Genomic DNA, 19130 nt, shown 5'->3' on the forward strand with positions numbered 1-19130 from the left:
AAGGCAGTCACACTGGCCTAGTTCACGGCTATCTTCCCAGTGCCTAGCACAGTGCTTAGCACATCAAAAGCACTTGAATATTAGGTAGACAAATTAACGAAGGAGTAAATGAATAAAATTGTTCTAGCTCTCAAAGCATGTACAATAAGGTTAAAAGCAAAACTGTTTGACTTATCCATCTCCAGTCAATGTTCCTTCACTCATCATGATTTATGCCTTATCATGTGTTTTCCATGGTGAACACAAATACCTCCAGAAGAAAGATCAAATGCTAAATGCTTAAATGCCATTTTAAGTTATGGTAAACTAAGGAACAGAGGCAAGTTTGAGAACTTACAATAGGCAAGCTCTGATATCCAGTCTCAAATTCTGATCCCTAACACTCATAACTACTCATAATCAGAGACAGACGTAAGAGTAGCAGAGAAACCAGAATTTCCTAGGAAGAGTTTCAGCACTAGCCTGACTGACCTTCTAACCATCCCCTATCACTTTTTTCTGGATTGTTTAACTGTTTGCAATATCACCGATTTTTCTAAGGGACAATGTTTATCAGGCAAAAGCTTCAAGCTAGACAAGCTAGACATAATATCACTAAAAATATGTAAACTCTGACAAACAGGGATTGCAGGAGAAAACCAGATAACCTACACCCCAGACACTGGTACTATAAACTGAGTAATGAAACAAGCAATGGACAGGAGGAAGTCAGAAGTCTTGGGACCCAGCTCTGGTTCCACCATTTACTAATCATGAGAGTTTGCGTTAGTCACTCAATCCTAGGCTGTGTCACCAGTGAGATATATCTAAACACCTATCCTCCCACTGTACATGGTTGTTGTATGGATTAACTGAGATAATGTGAAAGTAAACTGCAAAGCAAAATACCTCATATAAAAATGTATGGTATTAGAATTATGACCCCAAACTACTAGGTGCAGAATGTTAAATGGCCTATGAAGACAATATCAGGTTCTGACTGACCTATTCTGATTAACAGCCAGGTTAAGACTGGCATAAATTGTAGGGAAAGGATTATGGGCCTTTATCAGACTTACAGTTCATTTAAACAAAGTCAAGACTTAAAAACAGTACGGTCTTCACTTACAAAGGCAGACGCAGCATGAATGTTAAAAGTAAAACTCAGGCTGAGTACGGTGGCTCACACCTGTAATCCCAGCACTTTCGGAGGCCGAGGCAGATGGATCACCTGAAGTCAGGAGTTAGAGACTAGCCTGGCCAACGTGGTGATACCCCTCTCTACCAAAAATACAAAAATTGGCTGGGCGTGGTGGTGGGTGCCTGTAATCCCAGCTACTCAGAAGGCTGAGCCACTAGAATCACTTAAGCCAGGGAGGCAGAGGTTGTGGTGAGCCAAGATCACACCACCGCACTCCAGCCTGGGCGACAGAGCGAGACTCCGTGTCAAAAAAAAAAAAAAAAGGTAAAAATCAGTAAGTTACCTGCTTGGCTTGGTTAGCGGCCACTGGGGTCAACACTGGGTGAGGTGTTTTGGCTGTGGAGTAGGGCACTGAAGAACTGAAAAACACACAAAGCATATACTCAGAGAAAGGCATGACTAGGTAAAAATCACATTCATTCTCAAGCCAACCTTCTGTCCAATATACGATACCAGTTTTGGGTAGGATACAGCTGTGTGGGACCCCAATCCAACTGATTTGACATTTTTTTGAAGAATAAATTTTAAAAATGAACTTTGGGTTTTTAGCATGAAAGGCAAAACAGTGGCCTTAAAACTCATTTCCTTTCTGCAATTCTAAGAAAAAAATTAGTAACCATTCAGAACTTGATCTTTTTGTTATCCAGAGTATAAGCCCTCCTCCTCCCTGGCCCTTCCCCGTACTGTAGACCACATGAGGAATTCCTGATTCTCTAACCCAAGCCGGCTCTATGGGAAGCATTCTCACTGCTACCTATGCATCCAATTCGCTGCTACCCCAAAGGTACTATCTAAAGAGATCTTAGCTTCTCACAGCAGCTATCCCCAGGGCTCACCAGGTCAGCATTCAAGGGATTCAAATGTACCACTGTTACATTCCCAACCTGTGTCTTTGCTACAGCATGAAAAGTATACCCCTATTCACAGAAAGAGCTCTCATCACCTTTTGTTAACTCTGAAGTAGGTGAATACTGTATGTGAGGAACTGTTATTTCAATAACTAGTGTTCACATAAGGGAAAACTACCTGTTAGTGCAAACATACACAAAAGTTCTTAGCTCCTAGGGGTAATTTTTTCAATCACTTTATCTGTTGTCAGCCCAGCGCTACTCTGACTGGTATATATAGCAGTAGTTGCAGGACTTGGTTATTTTTCAGAACTCCCCTAGATTTAGGGAGGATTCATATTTTCCATCAAAAAATTAACTTAGAAGATAAAAGGTCAGTGCCTTACAGAAGAAAATTATCAAACTTAAAAAACCTTACAAGCACACTGAGATTCTCCACTGGAAAAACACGGGAACCTTCCTAAACAGACTTTGATTTAGAGAGAAGGAAAAAACGAACTTATTTTCAATGAAACAAAACCCGTTTCATGCTTCTGCTGAAGCCAGGAGCAGCCATAAATATGCATCTCTCTGGAGAAACACATCCCTGTTCCCCTGAGATAGTTTACCAACCAGGCAATATAGGTACAGCGTTCCCCCCTCACCTCTGCCGAATCTATACCAGAGGAAAAGAATGTGTGAGTGAGACTGCTGGGCCCTGAGCAATACCTGGGCAGACACAGGAGACTTGCCTAGAGAAGAGGCTGGAGCTCACAAGGATCACAAGGGAAAGGAAACTCTTGTATGCTTTCTCAAAGACAAACAAATCAGAAATAAAAATAAAAGCAGCAATTTATCCAAATTTTAGAAATTTTTTTATAGCCAAAATTCAGTTGTGACATGATAGTAAATTATGCACAAATAAGACTGAGTGTAATTATTGTTCTATTTACTTGTGATAATGCTATGTATCTCCTGGGTATCCTAAATCCCCAAATACACAAAATTAGGATTCACAATACCTACACACCATGTGACACCCCTGCAGAGAAATGCTGTTCAGTGCAATCAGCCAGTAAACCAACTAACAAATCAGATCCAAGAAATCTCTATCAAGATCCAAGACAGCAAACAGAAAAAAACAGTATACTCTCAAACAAATATGTTCAACCGTTTGTGCATGATCATGAACCAAAGCAATGGAAATCAATAGCCAGAAATGATCAAGGGATAGAAAAGCCAAATTCAGAAGTACCCATATTTTAGATGACTTTATTCTACTTTTTAGCAATATGGAGCTGAAAAATACTAGAAATTCATCTCGATATTCTTTGTTCTACACATGAAAAGCAAAATCAGAGGACTATAAGAAGAAAATGGTGCCGTAACAGAGCCCCAAAGAGACATCTCTTTACTGAGGAGGTCTACAAACGACATTGACGTTTCCTGCAACACTAAAGCTCCTGCTTCAGAAATGAGGGACAGAGGCACAGGTCACTAAGAATTTGGAAACTTGGGTTCTTGGAGAAAAATAAAACACAGAAAAGTCATTTTTTCTGATTTCGGCCACACATTACCAGCACTACATGCCAACACAGGCAGACAAATGCACACATGTTCTATGGATGTGTACTCTACACACAATAATAAAGTTGGGTTGTGAAGCATTAAAATGTCACCTAGGACCTTTGCTATTGGTCCCTTCAACTTTAATGAACTTCAACAAGGTAAATACTCATCCCATTGTTGTGAAAAGCCTCAACTCCGTGTAACTTATTTCAGGATTTTAAAAAGCATAAAAAAAGAGAGACCTGATTATATTTTATTTTGGTAAATCTTAATCACTATTACATGTATCTTTTCATATATACTCATGTATGAGAGAGTGGAACTTATCAAGAGTAACTGAAGAAACAAAGAAATCAACAGGAAAAAAGAATGAAAATGATAGAAGATACTGAAAACAAACACTCCATATTCAATTCTTGGGAGTTTTTGACATCTGTCGATGGAAATATAACTGCCAACTATTTTCTCCATTGGTAAATTTAATGTCTTCATAGACACATTCTTTAAAATAGTATCCAAAAGTTTGTTAAAGCAAATTGTATTTCCTGCATGAATGTTTAGATGCTAAGTAACTTAAATAATGTAAGACGCAACTACATTACAGCTTTGAAAAAACCCACATTAAATACGAAAAAACAGGCCAGGCGCAATGGCTCATGCCTGCAATCCCAGCACTTTGGGTGGCCGAGGTGGGTGGATCACTTGAGGTCAGGAGTTCGAGACCAGACTGGCCAAAAAGGTGAAACTCCGTCTCTACTAAAAATACAGAAAAATTAGCCAGGTGTGGCAGCAGGCACCTGTAGTCCCAGCTACTTGGGAGGCTGAGGCATGAGAACTGCTTGAACCCAGGAGGCAGAGGTTGCAGTGAGCCAAGATTGTGCCACTGCACTCCAGCCTGAGTGACAGAGCGAGACTCCATCTCAAAAAAAAAAAAAAAAAAAAGAGGCCGGGTGCTGTGTCTCACACCTGTAATCCCAGCACTTTCGGAGGCGGAGGTGGGTGGATCATCTGAGGTCAGGAATTCGAAACCAGCCAGGCCAACATGGTTAAACCCCATCTCTACTAAAAATACAAAAATTAGCCAGGTGTGGTGGTGCATACCTGTAATCCCAGCTACTCAGGAGGCTGAGGCAGGAGAATCGCTTGAACCTGAGAGGCGGAGGTTGAAGTGAGCTGAGATCGCGTCACTGCACTCCAGCCTGGGCGACACAGCGAGACTCCCGTCTCAAAAAAAAAAAAAAAAAAAAAAGGAATAGTGTAAGAAGAATTTTTAATGACATGGGAAATGTAAATAATTAGATTTCATGATTAAGCTGAAAAGGTTACAAATTTATAAAGCAGCATGCATCCAAATTTTTCTCTAACAAGAAACATTTTAATAAAATAAAGATAAAAAAATGTGTAAATAACAATCATATATTTGTGGTGGGAATAAAGGTGATTTTAATTTTGTTCTTTTTAACTATCTTTTTTATATCTATAACAAATATTTGTAATAAGAAAAACAAAAAGATTAAAGTTCCTTTCAAGTTTCTGGTCATTACTAGAGTTATTTTTAAAGTAGAGGGACATCTTTAAATCGGTGAAAGAAAAAAAACTATCAATCTAGAATTCTTTACCCTGTGAAAATATCTTTCAAAAACAAAGGTGAAATAAAGACTTTTGCAGACATACAAAAGCTAAAAGAATTCAGATGTGAACCTCAAGAAACATTAAAGGAAGTCCTTTGAGCAGAAGAAAAATTATTCCAGATGGCAAGCTGGGACCAGACATAGGAATGAAGAACCTGGAAATGATAACTATATGTGTAAACACGAAAACATTATTCTTCTTATTTAAATGTATTTAAAAGATAGTCGGCCGGCTGCGGTGCCTCACGCCTGTAATCCCAGCACTTTGGGAGGCTGAGGCAGGCGGATCACCTGAGGTCAGGAGTTCCGAGACCAGCCTGGCCAACATGGCGAAACCCTGTCTCTACCAAAAATACAAAAATTAGCTGGGTGTGATGGTGGGCGCCTGTAATCCCAGCTGAGGCAGGAAAATCACTTGAACCCGGGAGGCAGAGGTTGCAGTGAGCTGAGATCGCACCACTGCACTCCAGCCTTGGCGACAGAACAAGAATCCGTCTGAGGGGCAGTGGGGAGGAAAGATAGTCAACTGTTTATAACAATGTATCATGAGGTTTATAGTACAAGTGGGAGTAAAATGTACAATAGCATAAAGGTGGTGAAGGGAGAAAATAGAATACTGCTGTCAGATTCTTACACTATTCTTTAGTAATGTAACATCACTTGAAGACAGTCTGTGATAAGTTGAGGATGTATACTATAAACCCTAATATAAGCACCTTAAATAACACCAAGTTATAGCCAATAAGTCAACAAAAAAGTTAAAATAGAGTCATAAAGATATTTAACCCAAAAGAAGCCAGAAAAACAAAAACTGAACAATAAACAGATGGGATAAATAGAAACAAATAGCTATATAACAGATTTAAACCCAAACATGTCAATAATTACACTTAAGGTAAATGATCTAATCACTCCAACTAAAAGTCATAGATGGTCAAGATTTAAAAAAGCAAGCTAGGGCCACTATATACTGTCTACAGCCATGGTCCCCAACCTTTTTGGCACCAGGGACCAGTTTTGTGAAAGACAAGTTTTTCCACAGATGGACAGCAGAGGGGGATGGTTTCAGGATGAAACTGTTTCACCTCAGATCATCAGGCTATAATTTTATATTTTATTGTTAGATTATCATAAGGAGCATGCAATCTAGATCCTTAGCATGTGCAATTCACAATAGGGCTCATGTTCCTATGAGAATCCAAAGCTGCCGCTGATCTGACAGGAGGTGGAGCTCAGGTGGCAACGCTCGCTTGCCTGCCGCTCACCTTCTGCTGCGTGGCCCGGTTCCTAAGAGGCCACAGACTGGTATTGGTCTGCAGCCCAGGGCTGGGGACCCCTAGTCTATAAGAAATCCATTTTATTTTTTTAAATTATTTTTGTTTCTTGTGGTAAAATACACTTAACAAAATTTGCCATCTTAAAAGTAACCATTTTTAACTGTACATGTAGTTCAGTGGTATTAAGTACATTCACATTGTTGTGCTACAAGAAATCCATTTTAAATATAAAGACAAAATAAATTGAAATAAAAGGATGGAAAAGATACGTCGTAGTGCTGGGACAACTGGATATCCACATTCAAAACAATGAAGTTGGATCTCTACTTCTCACCATTTACAAAAATTAACTCCAAATGGATCAGACACCTAGATATAAGAGCTAAAACCACACAACTCTTCAAAGAAAACATCGGTGTAAATCTTTATGACCGCCGGGCGCGGTGGCTCAAGCCTGTAATCCTAGCACTTTGGGAGGCCGAGACGGGCGGATCACAAGGTCAGGAGATCGAGACCATCCTGGCTAACACGGTGAAACCCCGTCTCTACTAAAAAGTACAAAAAACTAGCCGGGCGAGGTGGCGAGCGCCTGTAGTCCCAGCTACTCGGGAGGCTGAGCCAGGAGAATGGCGTAAACCCGGGAGGCGGAGCTTGCAGTGAGCAGAGATCCGGCCACTGCACTCCAGCCTGGGTGACAGAGCGAGACTCCGTCTCAAAAAAAAAAAAAAAAAATCTTTATGACCTTGGATTAGGCAACAGTTTCTTACATGTGACACCTAAAGCACAAGAAACAAGAGAAAAAATAAACTGTACTAAATTTTTGTGTCAAAGGACACATCAAGAAAGTGAAAAACAACTCAAAGAATGGGAGAAAATATTTGCAAATCATATGCCTGATGAGAGACTTGAATACAGATTATATAGAGAAACTTATAGCTCAAAAATAAAAAGACAACCTAATTTTAAAAAGGGGCAAAGGAGCTAAATAGATATTTCTCCAAAGAAGATACAAGTGGCCAATAAGCACATGAAAAGATGCCATTAGGGAAATGCTGTCTCACACCGATAGTGTGAGATACCATTTTACACCACTAGGATGGCTATAATAAAAAAGATAGTCAATAATGAGTGTTGGTGAGGATGTGGAGAAACTGCAACCCCCAAACATTACTGTTGGGAATGAAAAATGGTGCGGCACCTCTGCAAACCAGTTTGAGCTATGTGATCCAGCGATTCCACTCCTACATATATACCCAATAGAACTGAAAGCAGGGACTCAAACAGACACTGTCCACCAACAGTCTTCCCTGACCTCCTCCCCCAGCATTCTTCCTCTTGCTTCCTCTACTCTCGTCACCAGAGGTCCCTCCTGGCTCCCTCTTCAACTTGTAGACACGCTCCTGCTACAGGCCCTGTGCTTGGAGCTTTCTTCCGAGATATTAATGAGACCTGCTGTCTGGACTTGCTCTCTTCATTCAAAGGTCACCTTCCCGAGGAGGTCTTCCCTGGCCACCCTATTTAAAATTATAACCCATGTTCAGACAATAGTCTCTAACCCTTTTCCCTGCTTTAATTTTCTGCCTCACACCATATCACCATCCAATATATTATATATTTTACTTATTTATTTTGATTATTGTTTGTCTCTTCAAACAATCATCAGTCTGTTAGTTTTTTTGGTCTATTTTGTTAACAACAAAACAGGTAGTTTATCTCCAGCACCTAAGAATAGTGTGTGGCATACAACAAATGCTCATTAAGTATTTGTTGAAAGAATGAATAAATGAATGAATGCACACAAAATAAGTGTGTGTGTAACTGGCAGTTTCCTGGCTGTCTTCTTGGTTGCTATGTCTTACTCAACTTCCCTATTTCTAGTAGCCAGGGCAGTATCATGCTCACAGCAGATGCTGTGTAAGAATCTGCTGAACCAAGCAATGGAGCACTGCAAAGGAATCTGAATAGTTGTGGGTTGGCGCCAGATAAACACTCTTCCAACAAACTGAATGGATAAGGCCAGTGAACATAAAATACACCAATGGCAGAAATATGTAAGCTCAGCCTACGATAAATTTTCTGTAAGATATCATTGAGAAAAAGCTAACTGCAAAATTAAATACTTAAAATACACTTAGGAAACTGTTTAAAAGAATCTGTTCCATGAGAGCTGGTTGAAAATAATTTTAAAAATAAAACATAAAAGAATCTGAAAGCAAGTCATTTTACAATGAACATATTGTCTCAATCTTTCCTGGGGAGGGGTGGCAGTAAATACCAATTTTCACTTTTCAATTTATGTTTGAGTAGAGTATACCTATTATTGAATAAATGATTATTGAAAAGGAATGCTTCTACACTTCAGGCACCATGCTGGGCACACACATGAAATAATTATACCAGAGTTCAATTCTGTGGAGAATGGAACAAAGTTTCTTCAAGATTTCTTAAGTCGTCTGAGATTTTTTCTTGTCAGAAAGAGTAGACTCAAAATTACTCCTTGAACAAAGCCTTCATCAAAGATCAGCCCATATGAACCATTTAGGGAAATGAAGCTTGAGAAAAGGAGAAGTGGAATCTCCAAAAGGTGCTTCTCATACATGGTTAGCACCTAATATATCTCGGAAATACCAGACAATACTTCCTGTACCATATGCTGAATTTTCCCATCTTACGTAACATTCTGCCTTTCAGTGGCTTTTCCTTGCCTTCCCTATGCTGGGAATCTGGCTACAATTCCCAAACTCTAACGCATAGTTCTTTCCCTTGAAAAGTTTGCAACAACCACAAATACCATCTTGGTCTAAACAGCATACCAAGGCTCCGAGGTCACTACAAAATAGTAATAGAGAAGGCTTGTTTTTCAGCTGTTAGTATGGCCCTGAGATAATGAAAAATGCCTCAAACAAGCAGTGTTGATAAACAGAACAGCATGGAAAAAAGGGCCAGCGGACCAGTGAGACAGGGCCACTTGAGAGAGGGAAAACAGAGCCATGGACAGATCTGCTCTGTGGGATGGCAGAGGGTGGGCACGCTGTGGAGAACCACAGGGTCTGTGGCTGCCCTTCTTGCTGCTAGACTAATCGTGGGTACCAGACACTAACTCGCTGAAATCTGATACTAGTCAAGATCCCCATGTTCCAAGGGAGGAAATGTCCCTCAACTCTTCCCTTTGCCACAGGGGATGGTGGTTGGTCTAAAGGGATCACAGTTACAAAATATGCAGGGCAAAGCAGGGCACAGGCATGTTCTCTGAACCTGCCCAGGGCAGCAGGAGGCAATCAGCACCCTGAATTCCGAACACAGATGAGGACTAAAGACAAGTGAGCTAGGCTGGGCACAGTGAGCTAGGCTGAGCACAGTGGCTCCTGCCTGCAATCACAGCACTTTGCGAGGATGAGGTGAGAAGATCACTGGAGCCCAGAAGTTTGAGACCAGCCTGGGGTGACACGGCAAAAACTCCATCTCTACAAAAAATAAATTAGCTGGATGTGGTGGCATGTGCCTGTAGTCCCAGCAGCTACTTGGGAGGCAGATATGGGAGCACGGCTTGGGCCCAGGAGGTTAAGGCTATAGCGAGCCATGATCGTACTGCACTCCAGTCTGTGTGACAGAGTGAGACCCTGTCAGAAAAAGAAAAAATAAAAACAAAAAAAACCCCGCCACCACCACCAAAAACACAAGTGAGCTCCACCAGCAACAATCTAGCCCTCAAACATGGCATGATAAAGAAGCTAAAGTCTCCAAACAGAGCTGCTGTCTTTTAAAAGACTACTTTTTTATACAAAAGCAAAAGAAATGGGAAGAACAGAAATGCCCAGAGAAGGGAAGTGAGGGAGGAGAGTATCACCCTTGAGATTACAGTTTCCAGAATCAAGTCTGCATCAGACCCAAAGCATCAACTCTGGAACCCCGAGGGCATTAAAAAAAACAAAATACAAGGCCGGGCGCGGTGGCTCAAGCCTGTAATCCCAGCACTTTGGGAGGCCGAGACGGGCGGATCACGAGGTCAGGAGATCGAGACCATCCTGGCTGACACGGTGAAACCCCGTCTCTACTAAAAAATACAAAAAAACTAGCTGGGCGAAGTGGCGGGCGCCTGTAGTCCCAGCTACTCGGGAGGCTGAGGCAGGAGAATGGCATGAACCCGGGAGGCGGAGCTTGTAGTGAGCCAAGATCACGCCACTGCACTCCAGCCTGGGCGGCAGAGCGAGACTCTGTCTCAAAAAAAAAAAAAAAAAATACAAAAAACCTGCACACCTAATGTATACCACACAGAGACTTACACGTGGCAAACAGAAACTGAGCATACAGTATCAAGACAAACTTTAAGTGTTTGTGAGGCAACTGTCACTGGCCAGTTAAAAAGGACAATCTCCTGAAAACACATTGTGTAGGCAGGCTTAGCCGTCACCCCCCTTATAACCTAAGGCGGTGCAGGAAAACCAGACTGTGACAGTGGCACTGCTGCTCCCTGCAGGCAGTCCACCGCTACTACAGAAGCAGCCAGGGGCTGAAACACACTGCAGTCAGAACATACCCCATGGCTGTAGAAGGGGTTGCAGGGTTATTCTTCAATTCCTGCACATTTACCACTTGAGGGACATTCTTCAACGTTGATTCAGTCAAAGTGCTTACAGCTATTTAAACAGAGAAGAGAGAACACCATATTAACTCCAGTAAAGGATAAAAAGTTCTAGTCATATATAAATGAAAAACCAAGACATGAGCCCAAGCAGAGTACAGCCTTATCATGTGAAGGAAATCTACTTTAGATAGTTCTGCAGCACTGTGTTCAAAGGAACACCTGGCCTACTCCACTAACACAGGTGATGGAACAAGGCTGCCTGCAACCGAATCAAATGTCCTAGAGTAGGGGAAAAGAATTCTTTGGCCAGCTTTTCTACAACAGAGCTGAGACACCTGCCACACTGCTGGCTTGTCCTGGAAAAGCGCAGCTTGAACTAGAGGATTAACAGCATCTGGACTCAGGATTTCTGCCACTCATTCACTCTGTCTTTCTTTAACATGGGCTTATTATGTGCCAGCCTCTGTGTTAGGGGCTGAGAATACAAAATGTATCTGTAGTTTCTTCTCTAAAGAAACTCATGACCTAGCGAGACAGACAGGCATAATGGATAAAATGTGGAAAATGGAGCTTGGACAATAATGGGGGAAGAGGCTAAGAGGCGTATATTTGACACCTACTTATCTTATCAGATTTTACTTTGTCTTATAATTTTAAATTGTATCCAAAAGACTTAATGACATTCTATAATTAGCAATTAAGGAAGCCTGAGCAAAGCTTGTGGATCATTTCTAACTGCATCACTGGCCAAGGTAAAAGCGGTATCACAAGCAGAATGATAGACCTGTGGTTTATTCTCTTCTATTCCCTCTTTCAGAGAAGTGACCTGGTGTAGTGGTGCATGCCTGTAGTCCTAGCTATCCAGGAGGCTGAGGTGGGAAGGTGACCTGGGTTCGGGAGATCATGGGGGGCTGCAGTGAGCCGTGATCGCACCACTGCCCTCCAGCCTAGGCAACATAGTTAGACCCTATCTCAAAAGAAAAAAAAAGCTTCATGCAACATCTTGCCTACGACTGCACATCTTTCATATTTCATATTCAAAGGTGCCTATACCTTAGAAATGTTTGCATCCAACATGATAATGCAGATCACACCACCTCCTGCTGAGTGGAACAATCCTAAATCCTAGCAGATTTTAACTTTTTACAAATCATTGACTGGATCAGCTTGATTTCAGCTCTGTTCAGCACAACGGCAAGATTCTGCTTGGTCCAAGTAATATTTAAAGAGATCAAAGAATTCTATTTTTAGAAAGCTCAAAGGTACCTTAAAAGTTATCTTTGTTTTGTTCTTCAATATATATGTTAGATGTCTTAACAAAGGTTTTAATGTTTAAATTTTTCTTTACAATTTTTGACTTATCACTGTTTAATGTTAGTTCTTTTTTCCTAAATCAAACCATTATGTCTTTCAAGTCTTTTAAAAAGAACTATAAATTGATAAGTGTTCCAAGCAGTGATACATCTAAAAACAATTCTACTCAGCTAAAACAAAAATATTTGGCTTACATCTGTTTCTTGACCCTGGCACTACTGACATTTTGGGGCTAGATAACCCTTTGTCGTGGGGGTGTCTTACGCATTTTAAAGATTTCTTTTTTTTTTTTTTTTGCAGCATTCCTGGCCTCTACCCACTAAATGCCAGCAACACTGCCAACTGTTTCAGGGGAGGAGGAGAGGGAAGTGGGGGCAGCCTCTAGTTGAGAACTACTAGCTTATAAAACTGATAACTAGTGATAACTGAAGTCCTTGAGACCAACTACGCAGACTGAAAAATCCTAATGTAGAACGTTTGGGATAATGACAAGTCATTGATGAAATGTTAAGTGCTAACTGGCTTATTAGAGCTTCCATCTGTAAAAGTTAAATTTTATAATGTTAAAAAAAAAAAAAAGCTTTGGTCAGGTGCAGTGGCTCATGCCTATAATCCCAGCACTTTGGGAGATAGAGGCGGGTGGATCACTTGAGCCCAGGAGTTTGAGACCAGCTTGGGTAACATGGCGAAATCCCGTCTCTACAAAAATTTTTCAAATATCTGCCTGGTGTAGTGGTGCATGCCTCTAATCCTAGCTATCCAGGAGGCTGAGGTGGGAAGGTGACCTGGGTTCGGGAGATCACAGAGGCTGCAGTGAGCCGTGATCACACCAAGGCCCTCCAGCCTCGGCAACATAGTTAGACCCCATCTAAAAAGAAAAAAAAAGCTTCATGCAAGATATAGTTGGAGAAGAAAAAATGCTGAACTGAGAAAGAGCAGAGGGTTAGAGTCTGGGTTCTGCTACTTACTGGTGGGATAACCTTCACCTCTCTGAACTTTACTCAAACCCGAAATGGTCATTCTTTTTGTTTGTGTTTGTTTCGTTTTAGAGATGAGGTCTCACTATGTTGCCTAGGGTGGTCTCAAACTCCTGGCCTCAAGTGATCCTCCCACCTCAGCCTCCCAAAGTGCTGGGATTACAGGCATGAGTCACTATGCCCAGTCAAAACAGGTATTTGAATGGCTATTTTGCATTCAATCTAGTTGCAATCTGTAAGATGCTAAGAGATGATGCTAATGTTATTAGATTATCAAATTTCAAAGGTTATAATTTTAGGGCTCTAAGCAGACATTATTCAAAAGTAAGATTAGAAACTTCGTTTAAAAAAAAAAACAAGCCCCACTGATTTCCACCTTAACTAAATGTGGCAGTTCTAATCCCTCCCCTTAAAAGCAGACTTTCAGACCTAGTCTCTGCCTTCTTAGAACTCTCTCCACAAAGGCGAGTGAGCTGTCACGTCAATCTTCTCTTCTGAAGGGCACCAAAGAGAGCCCACTGTTTCTTGCCACCTGCTGTCCTGGTCTGTGACTCAGACAGGTCATAATCAGCCTCTGTACAGGTATGGGGCTACAGCTTTTACCTGGTGCCTGACTGGCCATCTGCCGTCTGAGTGCTGCTGCGGCAGCTGCCTGCGGGGCTGAGATGGGGTGGGAAGGACTAGGTGCACCATGTTTCACGGTTTTCGTGGCAAGCATTGTACTATCGGCCCCTTGAGGAATAATTTTGCTAGCAGATGTAGCCACTAAGAGGAAAAGAAAAATTAAGTGTGAGTGGGTGAGAGAACAGGAACATACAAAAGGTTAAATTGGTAAATTCTTTACGTTGGACTGCAGGGAAAATGCTAAAATTAGCGTTAACAAAGAAAAGAACCAGTAAATTAACAGGCTGGCATCTGTATCTTTCAGTTACCGCATGCAATTTGCCTACCCACCTCTACTAAGATACTTTACATTATCATTTCCTGATACTGATCGAGATATAACTTTTATACCAACATAGACCAATTCCCTGATCCCCTCTCACAAATTCTCTTCATTCTAGTACCTAACACCGGTATTTTTCTCTGCTGGAAGTCACTTTGATGCAAAGCCCTGACACTGCACTGAAAGTGTGGGGGCACACCACCAGTCAGTACAATGAGCCAATACTGACCACAAGCATTGGAGCTGGTGAGTTCTGAGGCAGAATATGCCACAACTCAGGCTGAAATAAGCCCAGATTTGAAAGACACGAGAGAGGATGTTGCTTTATAACTGAAGCAAACAGCCCCCTTTTACTTACTTCTGAAAAAGACCATTTTAAAAAACAAGCTGGCTCAGCAGAAAAGCTGTTACAGTGCATAACCTTGGAGAGCCATCTCCTTCCTCACAATGGCCTAGCAACTGCTTTCAAGGGGAACACACATCTTTTCAATTAGTCTTCTAATTTCTAGAATATTAGCAGAAGTGAGTTGAGCAGCCAGGTGCAGTGGCTCATGCCTGTAATCCTAGCACTTTGGGAGGCCAAGGCAGGTGGATCACCTGAGGTCAGGAATTTGAGAACAGCCTAGCCAACACAACATGGTGAAACCCCGACTCCACTAAAAATACAAAAATTAGCCAGGCGTGGTGGCGCATGCCTGTAATCCCATGTACTTAGGGGGGTGAGGCAGGAGAATCGTTTGAACCGAGAGGTGGAGGCTGCAGTGAGCCGAGATTGTGCCATTGCACTCCACCATTTCACTCCAGCCTGGGCAACAGAGCGAGACTCCATCTCAAAAAAAAAAAAAAAAAAAAAAAGGTGGGCTGGAGCCAACCACCATTTTGGTGTGACAGTATAAAACCCAGTTATAATTCCTTCATTAGTTAGAAACATCACAGGGAAAAACCAGTTTGCTTTCCCACTGTTTACTTACCTGAAGTTCCCATCACACCAGATGAAGAACCATGAACCAGGTGAGATTTAGCAAAAGGTGCTGCATGAGGCAAGAGACTGGGCTGGATGGAAGGAGTGCGAACCACGGGGGCATGCCGGGGGGCCTGAACCACTGCCTCCTCATCTTTACAGGATGTCCGTGCATCTTCACTCTCCAGAGACTGGGAGACAGATGATGTTGAGCTGACTTCATCCAAGTCTTCATAATATCTCTGAGACAGAAAGGCTGATCGAGACAGGCTGGCTACAAAAGCCCCAAACAAAACACAATTTAGACAACTCAAAGCAAGCCCAAAAGCTAAGTAATTTTCAATGTTGATAAAACAAAACTTCAACTTGTAAAATGATTTAATTATTACTTATTTTAAGTGGGAGCAGGTATTGCCAAATGTGAACAAAAATGGTTTTGGGTTTTTGCTCAGACGGGAATTTGAGAAACTGAGCTGTGTGAACGAGAACATCTTGGGGCTGTTAAATAAAAGAATGTGAAAACATAAGAGACAGAATTAATGCTGGTGTCAAAGTAGAAGACCTGGAGCCCTCACTAGTATAATAATAATATACTAGAAATTTAACAGGCAAGTTTCCATGGCGGGGTGAACAATCACACCATTACTGTCACCTTCCAATGATAAGCTTCTAAGAACAGGTCCAAAGCAAAAGGGAATAGACAGAATGTCCTCAGTCCTGAGTGTCTGGAACATTTCCAGATAAATCTAATGATTCTTCTGATTTAGACAATTAGGTTTCAAAAAAATATACAAGAGATTTGGTGCAGTGGCTCAGGCCTATAATCGCAGCACTTTGGGAGACTGAGGCAGGAGGACTGCTTGAAGCCAGGAGTTCAAGACCAGCTTAAGCAACATAGTGAGACCCTGTCTCTACAAAAAATAGGGCAACAGAGTGAAACCCTGTCTCAAAAAAAAAAAAAGAAAGAAAGAAAGAAAAAAAATGGCTGGGCATAGTGGCTCACGCCTGTAATCCCAGCACTTCGGGAGGCCAAGGTGGGCAGATTACTAGGTCAGGAGTTCGAGACCAGCCTGGCAATTATGGTGAAACCCCATCTCTACTAAAAAATACAAAAATCAGCAGGGCGTGGTGGCGCACACCTGTACTCCCAGCTACTCAGGAGGCTGAGGTAGGAGAATCGCTTGAACCTGGGAGCAAAGGTTGTAGTGAGCCCAGATTGTGCCACTGCACTGCAGCCTGGGTGACAGAGTGAGACCCCTTCTCAAACAACAACAACAACAAAAACCCAAAAGAGAAAACAGAATTGAACTGAACTGAATCCTGGCCTTCTGTTTAGACTATGAAGAGTAAGGCTTTATGTCATGTTACTTTCTATCATAAATTTCAGAATGCAAGTAAATACTTCCTATATATTGGAAAAAACAAAAACCAAACAAAATAATCTAGCCCTTTTTCTTCCCTCTCCAAGTTATTTAAAATGGCTCTGCAAATATTTATTGACTTTTGTGTCCTATGTGCACATGGCTCTGCAAGATTTTATTGTCATAATGTAAGTATAACATAGCAAACGCCACTAAAAACCAATGCTATGTGCTACGGCTGTCTTATCCAATTTGGTAGCCAGTAGCCATATATGGTTATTTAAATTTAAAGTAATTAAAAGCAAATTAATGAAAAATCAGTTTCTCAATTGCACTAGCCACATTTCATGTACTCTATAGCCACATGTGGCTAGTAGCTACCCTGCTGGACAGCAAAGATACAGAACATTTCCATCATCATAGAAAATCTTCCTGTGAGATAACAACTAGGTACCGTTTTAAGCCACTAAGTTTGTGATAATTTGTTATGGCATCCATAGGAAACTAATACAAACCCATGTTCTCTTGGGCCTAATTGCTCTCCATAATTTCTCTAAAATCCTATTGTAGTTCCTGATAGTAACAATAAAAGATGACTCAAATAATCACATCACCTTCAAGAACTAGACAGAGAGACACTGGATTAACTATGTAACCTCCAAGGTCCTATGTAACATGGGGTACTCTTAGTTCCTTCCCTCACCTTTCTGAGGCAATTTCCTGCCTTTGGTGGAGGGAGCCCATCAACTGAAGGATGCAACGGGCATGCTCGCTCACAGAAGCGTGGAGCATGGACTGCTCACTATGCCGACGTTGCTGCCTCCACCATTAATGGGTGCTGCTCTCTGCTGTGATCAAGGATGCAGCTAACTGCCTGCATCAGAAAGAGGGTCCCACTGAAATTTAAAGAATCTTATTCTGTTTACACTCTAGTTTGGGTAAGGAAAGACAGAAAGCTACATGACTGGGGGCAGGGAGGGTGGGGAGACAAAAGGATAGAAATCATATGATCATCTCAGTAGATGCAGCAAACCTCACATCTTAAGATGAACTATAGAAAGTGCTCCTTTTGAGATCAAGGATAAGCTACACGACACTTTTATGCTGCACTGGAGGTTCCAGCCAGTGAAGCAAGGTAAAACAATAATAATAATAATAGGACTGGAAAGGCAGAAACATCACCATTAGTATCCATGGAGGATATCATTGTTTCCATAGTTACAAAGCCAAGAAACAGCTACAGACATGTTAGAATAAATGAGTTCTGCCAGGTTGTTGGGTGTAAGTAAATATACATAAATCAACTGTATTTCTCTATACTACATCCAACATAATAAAATTTAAGGGGAAAAAAATCTACCATTATAAGAGCATCAAATTTTTAGCAATCTAACAAAAGATGTGCACATCTCCCATGCAGAAAACATTAAGAGAAATTAAAGAACACCCAAATACACAAATATGTACCCAGTTCAGGAACTAAGAGTTCACTACTGCACATATGCCAATTCTCAGGTAGATCTACAGACTCAATAAAATTCCAGTCAAAATCTCAACTTTCCTTTGAAGGCTGAGGAAGGCAAAATTCCTCCCCCGAAACTTTTTTTCTTTTTTGAGACGGAGTTTTGCTCTTGTTGCCCAAGCTGGAGTGCAATGGCATGATCTCGGCTCACTGCGACCTCTGCCTCCCGGGTTCAAGCGATTCTCCTGCCTCCCCTCTTTTTTTTTTTTTTTTTTATTGTGGTAAAATATAAAATGACACCACAGTCACCGTTTTAAAGTGTACAGTTCCATGGTATAAATACATTCCTAATGTTGTGTAACTGTGACTACCATCTATCTCCAGAATGTTTTCATCTTCCCAAACTGAAACTTCATCCCCATGAAACAGTAACTCCCCATTCTCCCTCCTTCAGCTTCTGGCAGTTTCTAGTTCTGTCTCCACGGTTTTGACTACTCTACGTACAGGGAGGTAGAATTTAACAAGACAATTTTAATGTTAATATGAAAATGTAAAACACCAAGAATGCCAAAACATTCTAGAGCAGGGGTCAGAAAACTACAACCATAGGCCAGCTGTCTCTTTGTAGAAATACAAAGTTTTGCTGACACACAGACACGCCCCTCTCATCACATGGTCTGTGGCTGCTTTTCCATTACAACAGCAGAGTTAGGTAGGTGCAGTGGAAACCACAGCACCTGCAAACCTCAACTATTCTCCAGCTGGCCCCTTATGGAAAAATCTACCAACCCCTACTCTGAATTGTAGAACTATCTGCAATGATGAAATGTTCTTTATATGTGTTTGCCATTACAGTAGCCATTAGTCACATGTGCCTACTGAGCACCTGAAATGTGGCTACTAGGATTGCAAAACTAAATTTTAAATGTTACTTTTATTTTTAAAATTTATATATTTATTTGAGACAGGGTCTCACTGCGCCTTTCCCAGGCTGGTCTCGAACTCCTGGGCTCAAGTGATCCTCCTGCCTCAGCCTCCTC

General features: G+C 41.5%; 1 protein-coding gene across 2 annotated transcripts in view; it reads right to left on the reverse strand.

Moving 5' to 3' along the window:
* Positions 1–19130, reverse strand: part of NUP214 (nucleoporin 214) — a 112066-nt gene that overhangs the window by 47055 nt on the left and 45881 nt on the right. For both annotated transcript variants that reach the window (XM_025359241.1, XM_025359240.1), the window contains exons 22-25: positions 15278–15541; positions 13964–14125; positions 11022–11121; positions 1464–1539 (exon numbers count right to left, since the gene is read on the reverse strand). In XM_025359241.1, the coding sequence (XP_025215026.1) occupies positions 1464–1539; positions 11022–11121; positions 13964–14125; positions 15278–15541 (602 nt within the window). The remainder of the gene's footprint in view (positions 1–1463; positions 1540–11021; positions 11122–13963; positions 14126–15277; positions 15542–19130) is intronic.

Source organism: Theropithecus gelada, chromosome 15, assembly GCF_003255815.1.
Source record: "Theropithecus gelada isolate Dixy chromosome 15, Tgel_1.0, whole genome shotgun sequence".
Taxonomy (NCBI): domain Eukaryota; kingdom Metazoa; phylum Chordata; class Mammalia; order Primates; family Cercopithecidae; genus Theropithecus; species Theropithecus gelada.